We start from the raw sequence: 22,090 nt of genomic DNA, 5'->3' as shown, positions 1-22,090 counted from the left end.
TTTCAAACTTTTTTAACAAATCAAAAACTGAAAAATTGGGCGTGCAAAATTATTCAGCCCCCTTAAGTTAAAACTTTGTAGCGCCACCTTTTGCTGCGATTACAGCTGTCAGTCGCTTGGGGTGTCTCTATCAGTTTTGCACATCGAGAGACTGAAATTTTTCCCATTCCTCCTTGCAAAACAGCTCAAGCTCAGTGAGGTTGGATGGAGAGCATTTATGAACAGCAGTTTTCAGTTCTTTCCACAGATTCTCGATTGGATTCAGGTCTGGACTTTGACTTGGCCATTCTAACACCTGGATATGTTTATTTTTGAACCATTCCATTGTAGATTTTGCTTTACGTTTTGGATCATTGTCTTGTTGGAAGACAAATCTCCGTCCCAGAGTCTCCCACCTCAGCTGTAGATCTCTGCAGTTCATCCAGAGTGATCATGGGCCTCTTGGCTGCATCTCTGATCAGTCTTCTCCTTGTATGAGCTGAAAGTTTAGAGGGACAGCCAGGTCTTGGTAGATTTGCAGTGGTCTGATACTCCTTCCATTTCAATATTATCGCTTGCACAGTGCTCCTTGGGATGTTTAAAGCTTGGGAAATCTTTTTGTATCCAAATCCGGCTTTAAACTTCTTCACAACAGTATCTCGGACCTGCCTGGTGTGTTCCTTGTTCTTCATGATGCTCTCTGCGCTTTTAACGGACCTCTGAGACTATCACAGTGCAGGTGCATTTATACGGAGACTTGATTACACACAGGTGGATTGTATTTATCATCATTAGTCATTTAGGTCAACATTGGATCATTCAGAGATCCTCACTGAACTTCTGGAGAGAGTTTGCTGCACTGAAAGTAAAGGAGCTGAATAATTTTACACGCCCAATTTTTCAGTTTTTGATTTGTTAAAAAAGTTTGAAATATCCAATAAATGTCAAATTGGATTTGAATTAGCTAACCCTCCTTGTAGTTAGCTCTGTAACCATCCTTGTAGCTACTGTAGCAAAAAAGGATAGCATTTTGGAAACTGCAGTAATTGCAGCATACTGCAGTTATACTGCACTTTGACTGCAATTTTTTTTGTAAGGGTAACATTCCTTGTAGCTACTGTAACTAGCTAACCCTCCTTGTAGTTAGCTCTCTAACCCTCCTGGTAGATACTGTAGCGTGATAACCCTCATAGTTACTGTAACTAGCTAACCCTCCTTGTAGTTAGCTCTAACCCTCCTGGTAATTACTGTTGCGCGATAACCCTCATAGATACTGTAGCTCTCTAACCCTCCTGGTAATTACTGTAGCGCAATACCCCTCATAGTTACTGTAACTAGCTAACCCTCCTTGTAGTTAGCTCTCTAACCCTCCTGGTAATTACTGTAGCGCGATAACCCTCATAGTTACTGTAGCTCTCTAACCCTCCTTGTAATTACTGTAGCGCGATAACCCTCATAGTTACTGTAGCTCTCTAACCCTCCTGGTAATTACTGTAGCGCGATAACCCTCATAGTTACTGTAGCTCTCTAACCCTCCTGGTAATTACTGTAGCGTGATAACCCTCATAGTTACTGTAGCTAATTAATGTACTCAGATAACCCCTTTGAAGTTACTGTAACTCTCTAACCCTCCTGGTAATTACTGTGGAGGTCCTTTCATAGTGGGAGAAGCTGCAAGGTTCTCTAATTAATCATTTTACCCTCAAGCTGAGCTCTCTAACCCTTCTTTTTTGATGTCATTCAGGAGGTTGTCAGTTTATTCCACCACAAAGACACTCCAGCAGGAACCCTGAGGTCTCAGAGGCACAACTACTAGTTCTGAAATACCCAGAAAAGATTATGATATAATTACTTCATATAGTTACTTATCCCTCAGGCCGTCAGGGGAATTGATGCAGTAAGTGGCCAATGCCCAATTTCTAACCCCTATGAGACCCCCAAGAAGCAATATCTTGCTCAATGTGCCTTCAGAAAGTATTCACATCCCTTGGCCTCTCGTCACTGGCCTACACATAATACCCCATAATTTCAAAGTGGAATTAGGTTTTTAGACAGTTTTACAAGTTAATTAAAAATTATAAGATGAAATGTCTCGAGTCAATAAGTATTCAACCCCTTTGTTATGGAAAACCTATAAGTTCAGGAGTAAAAATGTGCTTAACAAGTCACAAATTGCATGGAATTGCAATAATAGTGTTTAACATGATTTTTGAACGACACATACAATTACGAACAGAACCACGAAGACCAGGTTCTCTAAACCCTCGCAAAGAATGGCACCTATTCGCAATAATTATGTGAATTCTGCCATCTACTGTGCAGGTGGACAATAAAGATCCCCAAAATTAAATAATGCAAGGTAAAAAAAAAAGATAGATATACACATTGCAGAATAATAGTGAAGACGTCAAAACTATGAAATAACACATATGCAATCATGTAGTAACCAAAAAAAGTGTTAATCAAATCTATATATATTCTATATTGGAGATTATTCAAAGTAACCACCCTTTGCCTTGATGACAACGTATACATTTTTTTTTTTTAAATGGAAATATCACATTTACATAAGTATTCAGACCCTTTACTCAGTACTTTGTTGAAGCACCTTTGGCAGCAATTACAGCCTCAAGTCTTCTTGAGTATGATGCTACAAGCTTGGCACACCTGTATTTGAGGAGTTTCAGGCTCTGTCCGGTTGGATGGAGAGTGTCGCTGCACAGATATTTTCAGGTCTCTGCAGAGATGTTCAATTGGGTTCAAGTCCAGGCTCTGGCTGGGCCACTCAAGGACATTCAGAGAATTGTCCCGAAGCCACTCCTGAAAAATAATCCAGCACCTTCTTCACCATCCTCGTGACTTCAAAAGGGTTTCTCAAATCAAATGTTATTTATCACATGCACCAAATACAATCCTTAACTAAATTTTCTTAACTGCATTGTTGGTTAAGAAAATATTTAATAAAAACTAAAGGAAAATATAACTTTTTTCAAAGTAAGAATAATAATAATAATAATAATAATAATAATGAGGCTACATTATATACAGGGGGTACTGGTATCAAGTCAATGTGCGGGGGTACAGGTTAGTCAAGGTCATTTGTACATGTAGGTAGGGGTAAAGTGACTATGCATAGATAATAAACAGTGAGTAGCAACAGTGTAAAAACAAAGGGGCACAGTCTGGTTGGCCATTTGATTTATTGTTCAGCAGTTTTATGGCTTGGTGGTAGAAGCTGTTAAGAAGCCTCTTGGACCTAGACTTGGCGCTCCGGTACCGCTTGCCGTGTGGTAGCAGAGAGAACAGTCTATGACTTGGGTGAGTAGAATCTTTGACAATCTTTTGGGCCTTCCTCTGACACCGCCAAGTATATAGGTCATGGATGGCAGGAAGCTTGGCCCCAGTGATGTACTGGGCTGTATGCACTACCCTCTGTACCGCCTTATGGTCGGATGCTGAGCAGTTGCCATACCAGGCGGTGATGCAACTGGTCAGGATGCTCTCGATGGTGCAGCTGTAGAACTTGGCAAGTCAGTTAAGAACAAATTCTTATTAAGAATAACGTTCTACCAAAAGGCCTCCTGTGGGGACGGGGGATAGGTTTAAAAAATATATATATAGGACAAAAACACACATCACGACGAGACACCACAACACTACATAAGAGACCCAAGACAACCTAGCATGACAAAAACACATGACAACACAGCATGGTAGCAACAGAACAGCAACATGGTAGAAACACAACATGGTAGTAGCACAATACATGGTACAAACATTATTGGGCACAGATAACAGCACAAAGGGCAAGAAGGAAGAGACAACAATACATCACGCGAAGCAGCCACAACTGTCAGTAAGAGTGTCCATGATTGAGTCTTTGAATGAAGAGATGGAGATAACACTCAAACTGGACAGTTTTTTTCTGCAGCTCGTTTCAGTCGCCAGCTGCAGCGAACTGAAAAGAGGAGCAACCCAGGGATGTATGTGGGATCTGAGGACGCATGCCAAATCTTTTTAGTCTCCTGATGGGGAAAAGGCTTTGTCTTGCCCTCTTCGTGACTTTGTTGGTGTGTTTGGACTCTAGGTCGACCGATTAATTAGGGCCGATATAAAGTTTTCATAACAATCGGATATTGGTATTTTTGGATACCAATTTGGCAGATTTTTTTATTTTTTAATATATATTTTTTTACACCTTTATTTAACTAGGCAAGTCAGTTAAGGACACATTCTTATTTTCAATTAAGGCCTAGGAACGGTGGGTTAACTGCCTTGTTCAGGGGCAGAACGACAGATTTTTACCTTGTCAGATTAGGGATTTGTTTTTGCAACCTTCCAACGCTCTAACCACCTGCCTTACATTGTACTTCACGAGGAGCCTGCATGGCAGGCAAACTACCTGTTACGAGAGGGCAGCAAGAGGCCAAGGTAAGTTGCTCGCTAGCATTAAACTTATCTTATAAAAAACAATCAATCTTAACATAATCACTAGTTAACTGCACATGGTTGATATTACTAGTTTATCTAGCATGTCCTGCGTTACATATAATCGATGCGGTGCCTGTTAATTTCCACCAATCGAATCCGAGCCTAACGGGTGATGATTTAGCACTGTCGTTGCACCAAACCTAACCATAAACATCAATGCCTTTCTTTAAAAATCAATACACAAGCATATATTTTTAAACCTGCATATTTAGTTAATATTTCCTGCTAACATGAATTTCTTATAATTATGGAAATTGTGTCACTTCTCTTGTGTTCCGTGCAAGCAGTCAGGGTAGATGCAGCAGTTTGGGCCGCCTGGCTCTTTGCGACCTGTGTGTAGTCCATTTATACCTAACAAAGACCGTAATTAATTTGCCAGAATTGTACATAATTATGACATAACATTGAAGGTTGTACAATGTAACAGCAATATTTAGACTTAGGGATGCCACCCGTTAGATAAAATACGGAACGGTTCCGTATTTCACTGAAATAATAAACGTTTTGTTTTCTAAATGATAGTTTCCGGATTTGACCATATCAATGACCAAAGGCTCATATTTCTGTGTGTTATTATGTTACAATTAAGTCTATGATTTGATATTTGATAGAGCAGACTGACTGAGCGATGGTAGGCAGCAGCAGGCAGTCATTCAAACAGCTCTTTGGTGCATTTACCAGCAGCTCTTCTCTGTGCTTCACGCATTGAGCTGTTTATGACTTCAAGCCTATCAAATCCCGAGATGAGGCTGGTGTAACCGATGTCAAATGGCTAGCTAGTTAGCAGGGTGCACGCTAATAGCGTTTCAAACGTCACTCGCTCTGAGACTTGGAGTAGTTGTTTCCCTTGCTCTGCAAGGGCCGCGGCTTTTGTGGAGCGATGGGTAACAATGCTTCGAGGGTGGCTGTTGTCGATGTGTTCCTGGTTCGAGCCCAGGTAGGGACGAGGAGAGGGACGGAAGCTATACTGTTACACTGGCAATACTAAAGTGCCTATAAGGTAAAAGAAATACAAATGATATAGAGAGAAATAGTCCTATAATTCCTACAACCTAAAACTTCTTACCTAAGAATATTGAAGACTCATGTTAAAAGGAACCACCAGCTTTCATATGTTCTCATGTTCTGAGCAAGGAACTGAAACGTTATTTTTTACTTTCTTCTCCAACACTTTGGTTTTGCATTATTTAAACCAAATTGAACATGTTTCATTATTTATTCGAGGCAAAATTGATTTTATTCATGTATTATATTAAGCTAAAAGAAAAGTGTTCATTCAGTATTGTTGTAATTGTCATTATTACAAATACAAATAATGAAAAAAAATATATTATTTTAAATCGTCCGATTAAGCGGTGTTAGCTTTTTTTGGTCCTCCAATAATCGGAATTGACGTTGAAAAAACATAATCGGTCGACCTCTAGTTTGGACCATGATTGTTTGTTGGTGATGTGGACACCAAGGAACTTGAAACTCTCAACCCGCTCCACTACAGCACTGTCATTGTAAATGAGGGGGCCCCTGTGTTGAGAATCAGCGTGGCAGATGTGTTGTTGCCTACCCATACCACCTGGGGGTTGGCCCGTCAGGAAGTCCAGGATCCAGTTGCAGAGGAAGCTGTTAAATCCCAGGGTCCTGAGCTTAGGGCTTATCCTTATCCAAAAACTGCATTTCAACAAGCAACAACTCATTTTCAAGAACAATTTTTTGCCCTTTTTGTTCAATTCTTGGGCTTCACTGTTATCTACTCATCTTTTTTACTAACTGTGCTTGACTCACTTGCAGCTTCAAACAACACTTCTGCTTCAGCCATCTCAACCTCTCCTCCATCGAAGATTAATCTCCACAGAGAACGAGCCACCCTGCCCAAACTCATTTCCCCACAGCTGTAATCGCTGCCAAATGTGATTCTAACATGTATTGACTCAAGGGTGTGAATACTTATGTAAATTAGATTTCTGTATTTCATTTTCAATGCTTTTGCTAAATGTTCTAAAAATATGTTTTCACTTTGTCATTATGGGGTATTGTGTGTATATGGGTGAGAAAATCCCCATCTATATTTCATCCATTTTGAATTCAGGCTGTAACAACAAAATTTGGAATAAGTGAAGAGGTATGAATACTTTCTGAAGGCAATGTTAATTACTAAGACTATGTGGGCAAATAAGATTCCTTTAATGCATGAATAAGAGCAAGACCAGAGTGCAGCAGCAGTTACCTGGCAAAGGCAATAATCTGGTATTCATGTAATTGAAGTTGTAGCGTGTAGTGTAGCAGTCGTCCATGACAACATCCCTGAGCCATCACAGTACCTCGGTGATGATGAGTAACTATCAGAGGGAAGACTCACTATGCGGAGGTTGTCTCTCAAACATCATCCGACTAACAGCAGAATGCAGATATGGATGTACCCAGAGTTTTTCCAGGTCTGTAACTCAGTCAGGTGAAACTCCTGGCCCAATATATAACCCAACTGAGTGTGACCCGGAAGTAAAGCCTGTGAGCAGAGAATAAACAGGAAGTGAACTCACCCTCTCCTCCTCCTCCCTGAGGTCAGGCATGGTACTGATGCAGAGTGTTACAGCGGTGATGGCCACAAACACCACCGACAGAAAGGCAAAGATCTTCCCAGGAAGTCCAGATTGAGGGTTCTCCACCATGTCATGGAGACTGCGCATACACCCCGCCATGCGGCTCTCCTCCTCCTCCTCCCCCCCCGCCCCGGGGGGCCCAAGCCCATCCTCACAGCTCTGGGGGGTCAGGGTGGTGGTGAGCTCTGCTTCCTCCTCCTCCATCCTAAGCTGCTCCTTGAGCTCCTCCTGTCTTATGCGTAGCTTCCTGAGGCAGCACCACTCCAACCTGGTGTCCTCCAGGCCCCAGTAGACAAGCTCCTCCTGGAAGGACAGGGCACACATCTCCCTCAGCAGTCGGAGTCGCCCTGCCGCCAGGAACGTCACAATGGTGCGGAACGCAGATGGGCTGCGGTCGAAGAAGAACTCCTGGCGCCCGTCGTCATAGTCATCACACACCTCCATGATCTCGTCCAATGAGCTGCAGCTCCTCAGCCGTCCCAGCCGTGTCAGAGGGAACTCCTCCAGAACGGACCAAGGGATACGGTACCTGGTGGGAGAGGAAAACATATGTTTCTGTGCTCGGTTTATATGCCTTTTAAACCTCGCACCAGAGGCCTCCCGAGTAGCGCAGAGGTCTAAGGCACTGTATCGCATTGATTATCGAGTTGAACACGCCAACTCCTGATTCTGTGGGTACGGTACCTGATCCCGCCTACATTGATAACGGCTGACAGGTCGTTCTCCTCCTGCGCCTCATTGGGCCTCCGCAACAGTCGCTGCCGTTTAAAGAACACACCCTTCTTAGTGACCACCTCCTGCTGGTTCTCCAGGGGGAAGTGGAAGGGCGTGAACTCTTTTTCCGTGCTGCCCGCTAGGAAGGCCACCTCCTGGTACATCCCTGCTGCTCCTCTGGGGGACCCTGGTTGGGAGGAAAGGGGTGGGGTGGGGGGGGTGTTTCACTAGCCGACTGGGTTGGCAGGGACCTCACCCATCCAGGAGCAGGGCTGGTCTCTGTGGAAACAAAGCAGAGGAAAGAAAGTTCTGTTTTTTTTGAGAGGAACTCCACAGGTTTATCGGGACAAATTTGGTCAGAATCTCAAGCCGTTTCTAAAATCACTCTTCATACTCACTCTCTCTCTCTCATCACACCACAACAAGTCTTACATCAGCAGAAACCCTGATGCAGAGAGAGGAACTGGTTAAGTTGTGGCATTTAACATTGCTGAGGCCCTAAATGAGGAATTGGTTAAGTTGTGGTATTTAACATTGCTGAGGCCCTAAATGAGGTATTGTTTATCAAGGTTCACTAAATTACAATAAATACAGACCAATTAACTGTGGAATTTCAACATAGAAAATAACTAACAGGTTGGCTATACCAGAGTAAAACTTCCTGTGATTCATCTTTCATGGGCCATTGACTTTGTTTACAACAACAGAAAAAGGGCAATTAATTCTGCAGCATTAATGTCTTGTTTTAATATTCTTCCAATGTATATTTTTTTAGTTAGTGTAACCACAGGTTCAACCAAATAAACAAACCCCTAAGATGTGGCACTTTCTAATGGCACCTTCCAGTCATAATACTGACAGAATGCAGCTCTGCTCTGCGTAGTGAGGGTTAAATGATTCATACCAAGCCAAATGATATCACAATGAACTGCTATCAGCCACAATACTCCTCTTCATGATTCAGCATTACACTCTAAAACGTGTGTCAGTTTCAATTAAGAGTAGTCATTCACGAGAGTGATCCGAACCTCAAAACCCCCGAGTGGCATAGTGGTCTAATGTACTGCATCTTAGTGCAAGAGGCGTCACTACAGTCCCTGGTTCGAATTCAGTATGTATCCCATCCGGCCGTGATTGGGCGCACAAGTGGCCCAGCATCATCCGGGTTTGGCTGGGGTAGGCCGTCATTGTAAATAAGAATTTGTTCTTAACTGACTTGCCTTGTTAAATAAAATTAAAAACAGGACACTGACTGTTGGTGGATAAGAGGAAAACATTACAAAATCTTTGAGAAATGATAGAATGTATATGTCCTTCATCAAACCCTAATCTCCCGTGTCCAATAATACATGTCCACTCCAAAGTCTCCAGAGACCAGAGTGCTTTGATGAGGTATTGATTTATTGTGATGTATTTTACATTAGATTGCTGCAGATGGGTGAAAACATTTCAGTCAGGTCTACTGCAACTAAAGTAGAGCGCTGAAAGATGCTAGCCTAATGACAGAGATGACAGCCTAATGAGCTAGGGAGGAGACTTCAAAACAGACGACAATGATTTTACCTACCTGTTACTCGTATGCATGAAAGACAACTGCAGATTTAGGAAACCCCAAAAAAGGCAGGTTGAGCCAGGAGTATCCATCACCCGCTGATTAAACACGGTGAAATGTGTCAGTGCGCTCCAGTGCCTGGCTCGAGGGGAAAATAATAAAATAATAATAATAATAAGTCACATCTTCTGCTGAAGCTGTGTGTTCTAATGTATTTACCACTTGGTTTACCACATTCTCTTTGGTTCATTTTACAATGTCCAGGGTCAAGTGCAGATAACTGAGTGTGTTTTTCCCTATGGTGCGTATGTCCAGGGTTGGGTAGGTTACTTTCTAAATGTAATCCGATAGTTACTATACCCAACAAAAATATAAATGCAACATTTTCAACGATTTTACTGAGTTACAGTTCATAAGGAAAATCAGTCAATTGAAATAAATTATTTAGGCCCTAATCTATGTATTTCACATGACTGGGCAGGCACGGAGCCAGGCCCAGCCAATCAGAATGAGTTTTGCCACAAAAAGGCTTTATTACAGACAGAAATACTTTTCAGTTTCATCAGCTGTCCGATCTCAGACGATCCCGCAGGTGAAGAAGCCGGATGTGGAGTTCCTGGGCAGAAGTGGTTACACATGGTCTGCGGCTGTGAGGGTGGTTGGACGTACTGCCAAATTATCTAAAATGAAGTTTGAAGTGGCTTATGGTAGAGAAATGAACATTAAATTCCCTGGCAACAACTCTGGTAGACATGCTCCGTCAAAACTTGACACTTATGGCATTGTGTTGTGTGACAAAACTGCACATTTTAGAGTGGCCTTTTATTGTCCCCAGTACAAGGTGCACCTGTGTAATGATCATGCTGTTTAATCAGCTTCTTGATATTCCACACCTGTCAGGTGGATGGATTATCTTGACAAAGGAGAAATGCTCACCAACAGGGATGCAAACAAATGTGTTTGAGAGAAATAAGCTTTATGGACATATGAAACATTTCTGGGATCTTTTATTTCAGATCATAAAACCAACACTTTCAAAAGATTGGTGTTTCCAATGACAATCTGTGTGCATCGTGTGATTTTGACTAATTGGTTGATGATGTCTTTGGAAATGCTTATCTTCATATTTTTTACTACAAAACATAGAAATGCACCATTTTCACATATGTTCATGATTGGGTGGTGCTGGAGATGATGAATATGAAGTTGAACACTTTGGAAATTTACCTTTAGAAGAATTAGAAGCGTTAGAAGAAAACAACCCATCAAGCACATTCGGTGTCATAGTGGTCTCCGACTTGTGGTCTGACTCACTCAAGTGGAACAAACACTCATTTACACCTTTTTTCAATGCTGAATTGAATGTCATCGACAAAACAGAAAAGGTGTCAATGTATTTTTTTTTTTTTTTTCTCATCCTACACATCAGATGTCATTGGTTAGCATGACATCTGTCTCTGGGGGCTCAGGTCCATAAATGCACAGAACACCACCCTTGAGAGGAGGACACCCACAGACCATACAGTGCCATCATTTACAATCCCAGGTGTAGGATCTTATATTTGATCACTTTTATTGCTGAGAATTTTCCAGCTCCACAGGAAATGCAGATGAGCTTTGTGATTTACATAAATTTACTGAAAACCCACACAATTATATTAACAGTATTGCACTTTTCATGTAGCCTACTTTTGACCAGCTAATAGACTAACCACTGATCAAACAATATTATGGACTAAACGTTCAAATGCTGTTGATGCAGGATTATTTTGCTACGACAATACTGGTCAAATTAAGATCCTACATCTGTATGATGGACCACGTAATCATACATATAGGGCCTTTGACTAGTCGTCAACATAATGCTGACACAGTAGCCTGGTCCCAGATCCATTTGTGCAGTCTTGCTGGAAAACGGAGGATAGTACAATGCTTGGTCCTACATACAGGACTGCTGAGAGATATGACTTTAAACTATAGGTAGCCTCTCTCCAGTTGTGACCGCTGGAGGGACTACATTATCCTTCAACAAAAATCGGTCCTGTGTAGTCTCTGTAGTAAGATATTGTATCATAGCATTATGTCTACTCTACATATCCTGCCATACTGGAGTGACGTGGGTTTCCTGCTTAATGTGTGATAATGTCTAACAGTGCACGGATGGTTTGGGGAAGAAGACAATATCCATATTTGAATGAGTAAACTTTTATCGTCTGAAACCAGAGCATGGCTGCTGCGCTGACCACTTTCATAAATACACGTCATTACCATAAACATTCTGAAAGCCCAAAGATGGGTTCATGAAAATCATCCCAAAGGTGGGTTCATGAAAATCATCCGGGCTTTATTTAACTAGGCATGTCAGTTAAGAACAAATTCTTATTTTCAACGGCTAGGTAATCGTGACCTATTTATTCAGCCCTTTAATGAAAGCAATTATAAAATAGACCAGGGAAAAGTAACAACGAAAAGGCAGATGAAGGTAGCCCTAATCTAGAGGGATTCTAAAATGTAACATGTGCATCAGATTTGAGCCATCTAGTGGACCAATACTCGGAACAGTCCTGACCAACAGTCCTGACCAACAGTCCTGACCCTTGCCAAGGTCCCGCATCTGCTATATCCCATGCGTCAAGCTGCATGTGGAGCTGGAGTACGTAGCTGTAAAAAGCATAGGATAGTTCATCCTTACAGTCGTAGATGGGAGATGTACTTTCAGGGTGGAGAGGGGGATGACAACATCAATAAGGACATTGTAACAGAAAAAAGCCATTTTGGGAGGGATTCATGCCCCACGAGGAAGACAAGAACAGCTCCTGTAAAAAGAGCTTGGTCTATTCAAACAGAAAGGCATGAACTCTTAGTAAGGTTGGGTAGTTTTGTTTATTAAAAGCGCTGTACTTTGTTCCTTTGCAAAAGGGCTTTAGAGAGAATGCAAGGTACAGTATCAGATAAATAGCCTCAAGGTAGAGACTTAGAGGGTGTTTGATGCCTACTGAAATGTAGAGCACTTGTTTCTGTACAGGCATCGGTATGAGAAGTCCATCCACAATAACACTCTCCATTCTTCCATACATCGTTACACAACCACACAAGGGAGTGGTTGCATTTCTACTGTTAGAATGTGATTTATGCAATGGATGTGGTCTATAGTGGCTGTCTCACGTCCTTCGTGTAGTTTGGAAATAGTGCAGCTACAATGTCCAAGACACATTTCCCCCTTGAGGGCACCTTTAGAATTTGTCTTGAAGGTAATTATTTCTCCCTGCATGTACTCAGATATTACATGGACTGTCTGCGTGTGGTTCCAGGACATATAGGAAAAATGGGAGAATACTGTCATGTGTAACAGCATTAACCTCCCCAACCCCCAGTACACACATCAACAAGTGAATGAAATGTGGGAGGAATGCATGGACCTAATATATATATATATATATATATGAGAGAGAGAGAGAGAGAGAGAGAGATTCCATACAGGCAGTAAAAGGAGAGCCATTTGAGAGGGTAGGAGCTGTTTTAAAAGGGTGTATAACCCATTGACTTGTATGGAATTCAATCACAGTCCATAATAGGTTCTAGAAAGAGCTTAGCTGAGAGTGTAGAATTCAGTAGACTATAGAAACATTTTGTTTAAACAATTATAGCCCCATTTGTTTTAGGGTTATACAATTATTGATCATTGTCAATCAGAACGCTTGCACTGAGCCAAGACGGCCAAAAATCCAATATTCAAAGGCCTATATTTGAAATAAATCACCTATAGATTAATCTTATCTAGGAGACAACTTTAAACCTGGCTCTGTCAGATTTCGCACATCTTGCAAAAAAGAACCCGCTGCCATAGCCTACGGTGCTTTGGGATATGAGAGAGACACACCGTTGGACAGGTCGTTCATAGTAAGGAAAGGTTTCAAATGCATCCCAATTTCTTCCACACTGCATACACCGTGAATCAACATTCGCCTAGCCAGTTAACATGGATGGACATTAGATCATAGACACATTTGTGACCATAGCCCTCTAACCTAAGTGCGCCGCGCACTCCAATATTTAGAAAAATGTTATGGCTACAATGTAACAGATGCTGAATAAATATTTTTCAAAGTGTCTGTACAAACATTGAAATACCATTCATGATTACCACACCTACCCGCTGTGTTCGGTTTGTGTCCATCGGCAGAGAACTTCCCCACATTTCGATATCAATTATGAAAGCGCATATTGGTCAACATGAAATACATGCTCCAGTCGACTCCGTCCTCCGTATAAATGATCCTAACATGGTAATTGACTTTATACCAGGTGCACTCAATCCCAGGTAACGTCACGTGCTTTACTTCCGAATCATATGGACCAAGTTTGAAGGTTCGGTAAACTTGCTGCACACCCGCGTTTGCAAGATCAAGGGGAGAATACAAAATACTGAAAACTACTTTGATTGTTTTAAGTCGAATGAACTACAATAATTGCAAAATAATCCGTCCAAATTCAACAAAATCACGAGAGAACAGTTGGAAAAAGACACCGCGGATTTGAGAAGAGCCCAGCGTGAATGATTGGGTGTTGCCGCTCTGTGATAACTCCAATTTGAGGGCTCTGCTCTGACTGTCTAGGATGCCGACAGAGACTACTCCGCTCACGCGCAAAATCGCGCCGCGCGGTTTGTGCCATGCTCTGCTTCTTCCCCGAATTGAATCCTGCTTCCAACAGCCATTTCAAGAAGCTCACACTGTGATTGCATAAGAAAAAAATCACGACCCATACACATGTTTAAATGCGCACAAATGAATGTATGCGCAGAAATAAAAAAATATATAGGTTATACATAATTTGAGTTTGGAATTTTCTTTGTGTTATAAAAGCTCGACGGGATAAACATAGCTAGGACTGCTACAATGACGCTACTATATTATTACATGGTTATAGGCTCCTCTCGTTTTCCTATAATGGTGTAGGGCCTACCATAGGCTGTGGTGTAGGCCTATGAAATAAATGATTTCAGAGTGATTGTGCATACAATTTATGGAAAGTGAAAGATGAGGGGAAGTGAAGAAAGACTAGGCAGTTGATCCTTCTTGATTGACTGGTGTGATGATAGGTGTCTCATTTACAAAGCAGGTAGCAGCCAGGCACAGCAATGCATCATTTGTCTGTTCATTTCAGTCCTAGTGTCTGTCACAACATATATCAGTACCACAGGACCCATCTGCGGCACAAGGCTGTAATTGCTTCAAACGTGGTAATGATAACATCACTAATGAAGGTCTGATGGATGGACCTCTATAGATGAACAGCCTAGTAACAGATGAGGGTCGACACAGGGCAGGTGATGACACTGGCTTACATTAAGGCCTACTACAATTCTAATGTTTACATTGATACTGTTATTCACCAGCACATCATTGACTGGGATGAACAATTGCCACAGTCAGTTGGTGACTGGATTGAGTTCGCCTCTCAAGTAATATTACGGTAAATACAAATATAGAAACAGAGAGTTGGGGCCAGGAGTTTTCCTAACCAGGTGACCCAGGTAAAAACTCTGGACCCTAGTTATGATGAGGTCTAACTATGAGAGCCTGAGCATTGGTACCATTCACTGTAAAGTCACCAGTCAGCAGCTGACAGGTCCTAGACTCTCACCTAGACCCTCACCTCTAGAGGAGGAGTCTGTCCTACCATTCAGTGATGATTAAAAGGGCCAACTAGCTGTCATCGTTATGCCATATCAATGACACAAAAGCCTTTTGTGAGTGAAGGATGCCTCAGGTTATGATTTGATTCAGCTTCACCAGAGGATCTGAGCCCCAGTGGAATCATTTGTTGTGGAAAAAGTGAATTCTACTTTCTACATTGTGAGGGACATCTCAAAGTCTCATCCCAAAGAAAACACGCCTCAGATGTCTCCAGCAAGAGATCATATGTATTTAGAAAAGATCTGGAGCAAATGACTCCTGTTGTCTAGGCTAAAGGTCATTCATCTCCATTCCTTCTCTCATAATGTCCCTCGCACATTAAAATGTCTCTTTAACTTCATGGTGATAGAGAAAGAAAGTTCCAGAGATTGTTCCCTAAAATAAAAGTTTGTATGGTTTTACCTTGGATCGAATTGCTGAGAGAGAGCTGACTGGTGGTTGAGATTAGCCTTGAACTATATGAAGTGGGAAGAGTGGAAGTTGTGTTAAAAAGAGCTATAGTCTATTGATTGATTGTCAATCACTTCTAAATGCTTTTATGTCCTCAGGAGGTTTTCTGAGTGCACATTACAGGTTTACCTCTTCCTACCACACTGTACGAGAAAGCAACAAATCAGCAGAAACTAGATTACACTGTCTAAGATGAGTAAACGTGAATTACATTACAGCGCTATTAAACGGCTGCTATGGTTTGTGACATTGATGAATTACCGTGTTCAGAATGTCCAACATCTACTGATTCCACTGTCTCTGTCTTCAGTCCTCCTATACAACCAACCCCTCGGAGGGAGAATCTACTGACTCCATCAGGGTCGTGAGTAATGAGTTTATAAACCCATGATTATGTTTACACACTCTCCGGGTTGTGCCGTAGGTTTAGGATAGAGTGATGGAGGAGGATGAAGAGGGAAACCCATAGATTTAAAGTATAGAAGAGAGGAATACTGTTGGAACTCTGACAAACAGGACCTGTGAGTCTGTTGTGAGTCCCAAATGGCACCCTATTCCCTATGCAGTGTACTACCACAGGGCCGGTCAAAAGAAGTGCACGATTAGGAATAGGGTGCCATTTAAACCAGTGTCTTTTCACTGAGGTTATTAAAAATGCAGCTCTGTTTGCTCTGAGCTAATGATTCATAGTGATGCCGCTGTCTGTATCAGGTATTGATTAAGCAGACTAGGATGCTCCCAGCCATTAGGGATCAGTGATACACAGGAGGAGGGTGGTTTAAACCTTTAGAATGGGACTACCTTCTCCTACAATGGCATGCTTGCCAACCACACTAGAAACATCACCAGATTAGGAATAATAAAGGAAAATACTAAAGCCAAATCATTAAATTGGGTAGATAATGTCAGTATTCAGGTCACGGGAAAGGTTGAGCAGCATAAAAGCTTTGTCCACTGAACCACCACACTCACTTGCTGTTTGGACTAATCTCGGTTAACCCAGAACTAAAATCTTGCGTAATTTCATCAGACGTTTACAAAGTCTGTCCACAAGATATTACGTTTGGGAAAACCAGTAGACAAAACATTGTGAACACCTGCTCTTTCAATGACAGACTGACAAGGTGAATCCAGGCGAAAGCTATGACCCCTTATTGATGTCACCTGTTAAATCCACTTCAATCAGTGTAGATGAAAGGGAGGAGGCAGGTCAAAGAAGGATTTTGAAGCCTTGAGATATGGATTGTGTATGTGTGCCATCCAGAGGGTGAATGGGTAAGACAAAATATTTAAGTGCCTTTGAACAGGGTAGTAGGTGTCAGGCACACCGGTCAAGAACTGCAATGCTCAACAGTTTCCCGTGTGTATCAAGAATGTTCCACAACTCAAAGGACATCCAGCCAATTTGACACAACTGTGGGAAGCATTGGAGCCAACATGGGCCAGCATCCCTGTGGAATGCTTTCGACACCGTGTAGAGTCCATGTCCTGACGAATTGAGACTGTTCAGAGGGCAAAGGGGGGGTGTTCCTAATGTTTGGTATACTCAGTGTACGTTCCCTCATTAGTAGGGCACGTACTTCTTCAGTTCTGTTCTGTGGAAGTAAAGAGAGAGACATAAACACTATGAGCACATATCAGTGTAATTATGGTGCTCTTGACCCATATTAAAATGGCCACAATCACAATTATCTCCAGAGTAGTGCTGACACAGGGCAGCTCTGCTCCTAAGCTTTTACAAGCCTTTCGCTACATCAGCAATAACATCTGCTAAACATGTGGATGTGACAAAGAAAATTAGATTTGATTTCACAGTGGACCAGACGCCATATTAATCAAAACACTTTATTGTCTACGTACACATGTTGCACACACACACACACACACACACACACACACACACACACACACACACACACACACACACACACACACACACACACACACACACACACACACACACACACACACACACACACACACACACAAACACACACGCACGCACACACACATAGTCTATCTTTCACAAATGCATTTCATGGTCACACATAATAATAATAAGAAATATTCATACATATAAACCAACACCCACACAAACATAAAAAGTACAAATCTCTACTCTAAATACCATTTATTCCCAAATCAGCCTTTTATTCTGGCTAAGCTTTCAAGCTTATTGCCTTCTCCCTTCATTAAAATAATAATATTTCCTCTGGAGAAGCATGGAGAGAAACTATCACTTAAATGCAGCATTCAACTTAATCATTACAAGATAATTACCCATAATAGTCACATCCATTTGAATAAAGTGCCCATTTGGATAATGGAAGTCGGAATCATAAAACATTTCTCCTTTTCAATCGTTCTCCTTTGAAATGTTGCCTCTGTGATGACTTGGAGCTGGGAGTGGATTCAGCAGGGATCATTCATAGACAGGCCTTGGAGGAGAGAGCTGAGTGGAGCGGAGCAGAGGCGAGAAATGTTCATCCCTGCTCTTTACTCAAGGTCTCTGTCCATCAGAGAAAAATGTAAGGGTGCTGAAAGAACAAGTAATGTGATTGACAGGCTCTGAGTCAGCTGTATTAGTCATATTAACCTTCTCCTCTCCATAGCAGAGAAGAGAAAAGAGAAGAGAGAGATGTATACATGAAAGTATGTCTTTCCTTCCATTGCCTGCTGTGAGGTTGTAGCTCAACTAGGATCTCATCCAAAGACATACTGTAGGTCTATAGATGAAGCAGGGTTGTCACTCCTTGTACTCTGTCACATGACACGGAGTATAAGCAGTGGAATGTTAGCTAAACAGAGACTGGCAACCAGGCTACTAAATATCTCACTTCGCCTCTTCCTCTCTGGTTATATTGATAAAGACCCAACAGGGACCAACCACTAACCAGCTTTGCATATAAATCCCACGACCGTCGTAGAAATGAACTCCATCCAATTCCATGAAATTTGACTTGATCCGATGAAATTAGATTAGTAGGTGAACTCGTTCAAAAACACTTTCACTAACATGGCACCATGTATAGATTCCATATGGTCAAACCTGAGAATAGACGAGCAAATGTATAGTAGAGATGACTAGTGAGACGCTACGGAGTGTGTGTTTCTTTTACTGTGTGAGGCTCAGCATTATGGGTTGGAGAGCAAGAGAAGAGAAGACGAGAGAAAGAGAGAGATGAGAAGGGGAGTACGGCATGTCTCAGGGAGGTGTGCGTGTGTGTAGTTTTGTAGCACATCTCAGAGAGAAGTGTGTGTGTAGTTTGTAAAGTACACATGAAGGTGCAAGAGAAATTCAATAAGGCAGCATCTGACAGAGTATCTGTGTGATGTCAGAACACTTTATCTCCTGATTGGTCCTGTCTGACAGGGAGACGTGTTGTGTAATACTGAAGAGCATTGTCTACACTGAGGGACGACTGTCACGTAGGAGTGATGCCATCTGAAGTAAGACAATGACTGAAAAGAGGAGAGAGAAGGTAGGCCTATATGGGAAGGACCAAGAGACTGAAAAACAGCTTCTATCTCAAGGCCATCAGACTGTTAAATAGCCATCACTAGCCGGCTTCCACCCAGTTATGCAACCCTGCACCTTAGAGGCTGCTGCCCTATATACATAGACATGGAATTAATGGCCACTTTAATAATGGAACACTAGTCACTATAATAATGTTTATATACTGCATTACTCATCTCACATGTATTCTATTCTACAGTATTTTAGTCAATGCCACTCCGACATTGCTCAATCTAATATTTATATATTTCTTAATTCCATTCTTTTACTATTAGATTTGCGTGTATTGTTGTGAATTGTTGGATACTACTGCACTGTTGGAGCTAGGACACAAGTGTCACGACTTTCGCCAGTCTGTCCCTCTCCTTGTTCGGGCGGTGTTCGGCGGTCGACGTAACCGACCTTCTAGCCATCACTGATCCATTTTTCATTTTCCATTGGTGTTGTCTTGTCTTCCTTCACACCTGGTTCCAATCTCATCAATGACATGTTGTGTATTTAACCCTCTGTTTCCCCTCATGTCCTTGTCGGAGATTGTTTGATTGTATGTGATGTGCAAGTTATGTGTTCGTGTGTGACGGGTTTTGTACCCACTTTTGTTATTTTGTATATTTTGGTTTTTGGAGTTTTGTCAGCACTTATTAAACGACTCCGTTTATACTGACTTCCCTGCCACCAACACATACCCTTTACAACAAGCATTTAGTCACACCTGCAATAACATGTGTATGTGACCGATAACATGTGACCGATATACCCAAGAAGACTCAAGGCTGTAATCGCTGCCAAAGGTGCTTCAATAAAGTTCTGAGTAAAGGCTCTGAATACTTTTGTAAATGTGATATTTCAGTTTTTTTTGTATATATTTGCAACAATTCCTAAAAACCTGTTTTTGCTTTAATCTTTATGATGTATTGTGTGTAGATTGATGAGACACTTTAATTGTATTTTTTAAATGATAGAATAAGACTGTAACGTAACAAAATGTGGAATACTTTCCAAATGCACTGTGCTGTCTGGCTATCATTATAGTGGATCCTTTGATGGACTTTGACATCGCATCAAGATATTTCTGTGGCTGGCAAATCAATGATATTGCTGAGCGGAATCATAACTCACTTCCAGCTAAAAAAGGAAAGATAGTAATTCACTCACCCAACTTTATTTACAGTCAAGTATTTACAATGAAATAAATCCACTATTTACTCATGACTGCTGCTTAGAGGGACTTTTGACGAGAGGCAGTTTGACACTCTACCTTCTACAAAAAGACAAAGTCACAGGAAAGGTCCCAGCCTGTTTGGTAGGCTGCTGCTGTGGGCGACTTCCTCCTCCTCCCATGTCCTTAACCATCATAATGGTTAATGTGCCCCACATTCAATTGCAAATCATTGAACATCAATGGGGAAAACAGCCATAAAATAGAGAGTTGCATGTGGGGGCGATAGGTAGCCTAGTGGTTAGACTGTTGAGCCAGTGACCGAAAGGTTGCTGGATTGAATCCCCGAGCTGACAAGGTAAAAATCTGTTGTTCTGAACAAGGCAGTTAACCCACTGTTCCCCGGTAGGCTGCCATGGTAAATAAGAATTGGTTCTTAACTGACTTGCCTAGTTAAATAAAAATGCAACTGGTTTTAAATGTGCTGCATGGCTGAGGCGTCTGTCCATTGATGAACTGTATACAACACCTTCCGCCATGATTATTATGACACGTCTTATAAACAGAGCAGGCTGCAGATGTTAGAGAAGTCTGTCTTTCTTTCTCTTTTCATGTTTTTCTTTCTCTTCCGCTTGACTTCCTGTCAGCAGCCCATCCGCCATAAGGTTCTGCATTGTATGGCGTGTTGTTGTTAAGAAGTGTCAAAGTGTCACAACAGCAGCGTCCTAGACGTCAGCACTGCGAACTGCTAGTTTTTCAGTGAGGCTCAAGAATGAAAAACATACACTTTGTGAGTTTCCAAGAAGTTGAGGAAGCCAACATTAATTAAGAGGCTGCAGCACACGAAAAGGAACATCTTAAGTCATGATGATCTGTATGTCCAAACATTAAAGCCTCGCAGTTTCTCAAAATATCTCCAGGCGCAATACTACCCAAGGAGCTGCTCTGCGATTGAGCCTGTCTGGAGTGGTTTTCACTTTTGGGACTATCACGTTGGTTCCATTTCACCAGGGAAGCTAAAACAAGCCCAGCTAAAGAATTTGAAAGAAAACCAAATACTTTTTTAACACAGTTCTGCAAAAAAGATATCGAACCACTGACTTCCACTTGAGTAGTGCAGTGGCAGTAAATGTTATCATGTCCTATAGCAGTTAAATGTTATCATGTCCTATAGCAGTTAAATGTTAGCATGTCCTATAGCAGTTAAATGTTATCATGTCCTATAGCAGTTAAATGTTATCATGTCCTATAGCAGTTAAATGTTATAATTTCCTATAGTAGCTAAATGTTATCATGCCCTATAGCAGTTAAATGTTATCATGTCCTATAGCAGTTAAATGTTATCATGTCCTATAGCAGTTAAATGTTATCATGTCCTATAGCAGTTAAATGTTATCATGTCCTATAGTAGCTAAATGTTATAATTTCCTATAGTAGCTAAATGTTAGCATGTCCTATAGCAGTTAAATGTTATCATGTCCTATAGCAGTTAAATGTTATCATGTCCTATAGCAGTTAAATGTTATCATGTCCTATAGCAGTTAAATGTTATCATGTCCTATAGCAGTTAAATGTTAGCATGTCCTATAGCAGTTAAATGTTATCATGTCCTATAGCAGTTAAATGTTATAATTTCCTATAGTAGCTAAATGTTATCATGTCCTATAGCAGTTAAATGTTATCATGTCCTATAGCAGTTAAATGTTATAATGTCCTATAGTAGCTAAATGTTATCATGTCCTATAGTAGTTAAATGTTATCATTTCCTATAGTAGCTAAATGTTATCATGTCCTATAGCAGTTAAATGTTATCATGTCCTATAGCAGTTAAATGTTATAATGTCCTATAGTAGCTAAATGTTATCATGTCCTATAGCAGTTAAATGTTATAATTTCCTATAGTAGCTACATGTTATCATGTCCTATAGTAGC

The 22,090-nt window shown here is 41.3% G+C and overlaps 1 protein-coding gene across 2 annotated transcripts in view; it reads right to left on the bottom strand.

Annotated features, from left to right (window-relative positions):
- The window catches only part of LOC118371749 (potassium voltage-gated channel subfamily G member 2-like), a 40,480-nt gene extending 26,411 nt beyond the window's left edge, over positions 1–14,069 (bottom strand). Inside the window, exons 1-5 of one of the 2 annotated variants that reach the window (XM_052470264.1) lie at positions 13,484–14,069; positions 9,346–9,468; positions 8,177–8,223; positions 7,749–8,057; positions 7,005–7,593 (exon numbers count right to left, since the gene is read on the bottom strand). In XM_052470264.1, coding sequence (XP_052326224.1) covers positions 7,005–7,593; positions 7,749–7,942 — 783 coding nt within the window. In that variant the 5' untranslated portion in view covers positions 7,943–8,057; positions 8,177–8,223; positions 9,346–9,468; positions 13,484–14,069. The remainder of the gene's footprint in view (positions 1–7,004; positions 7,594–7,748; positions 8,058–8,176; positions 8,224–9,345; positions 9,469–13,483) is intronic. The other variant, XM_052470265.1, reaches the window with a different exon arrangement.
- Between the last annotated feature and the right edge of the window lie 8,021 nt (positions 14,070–22,090).

The sequence above is a fragment of the Oncorhynchus keta genome, chromosome 19 (assembly GCF_023373465.1).
Source record: "Oncorhynchus keta strain PuntledgeMale-10-30-2019 chromosome 19, Oket_V2, whole genome shotgun sequence".
Classification (NCBI taxonomy): domain Eukaryota; kingdom Metazoa; phylum Chordata; class Actinopteri; order Salmoniformes; family Salmonidae; genus Oncorhynchus; species Oncorhynchus keta.
Note: the sequence above shows the minus strand (reverse complement) of the source record. Positions and strands in the feature narration are given on the sequence as shown.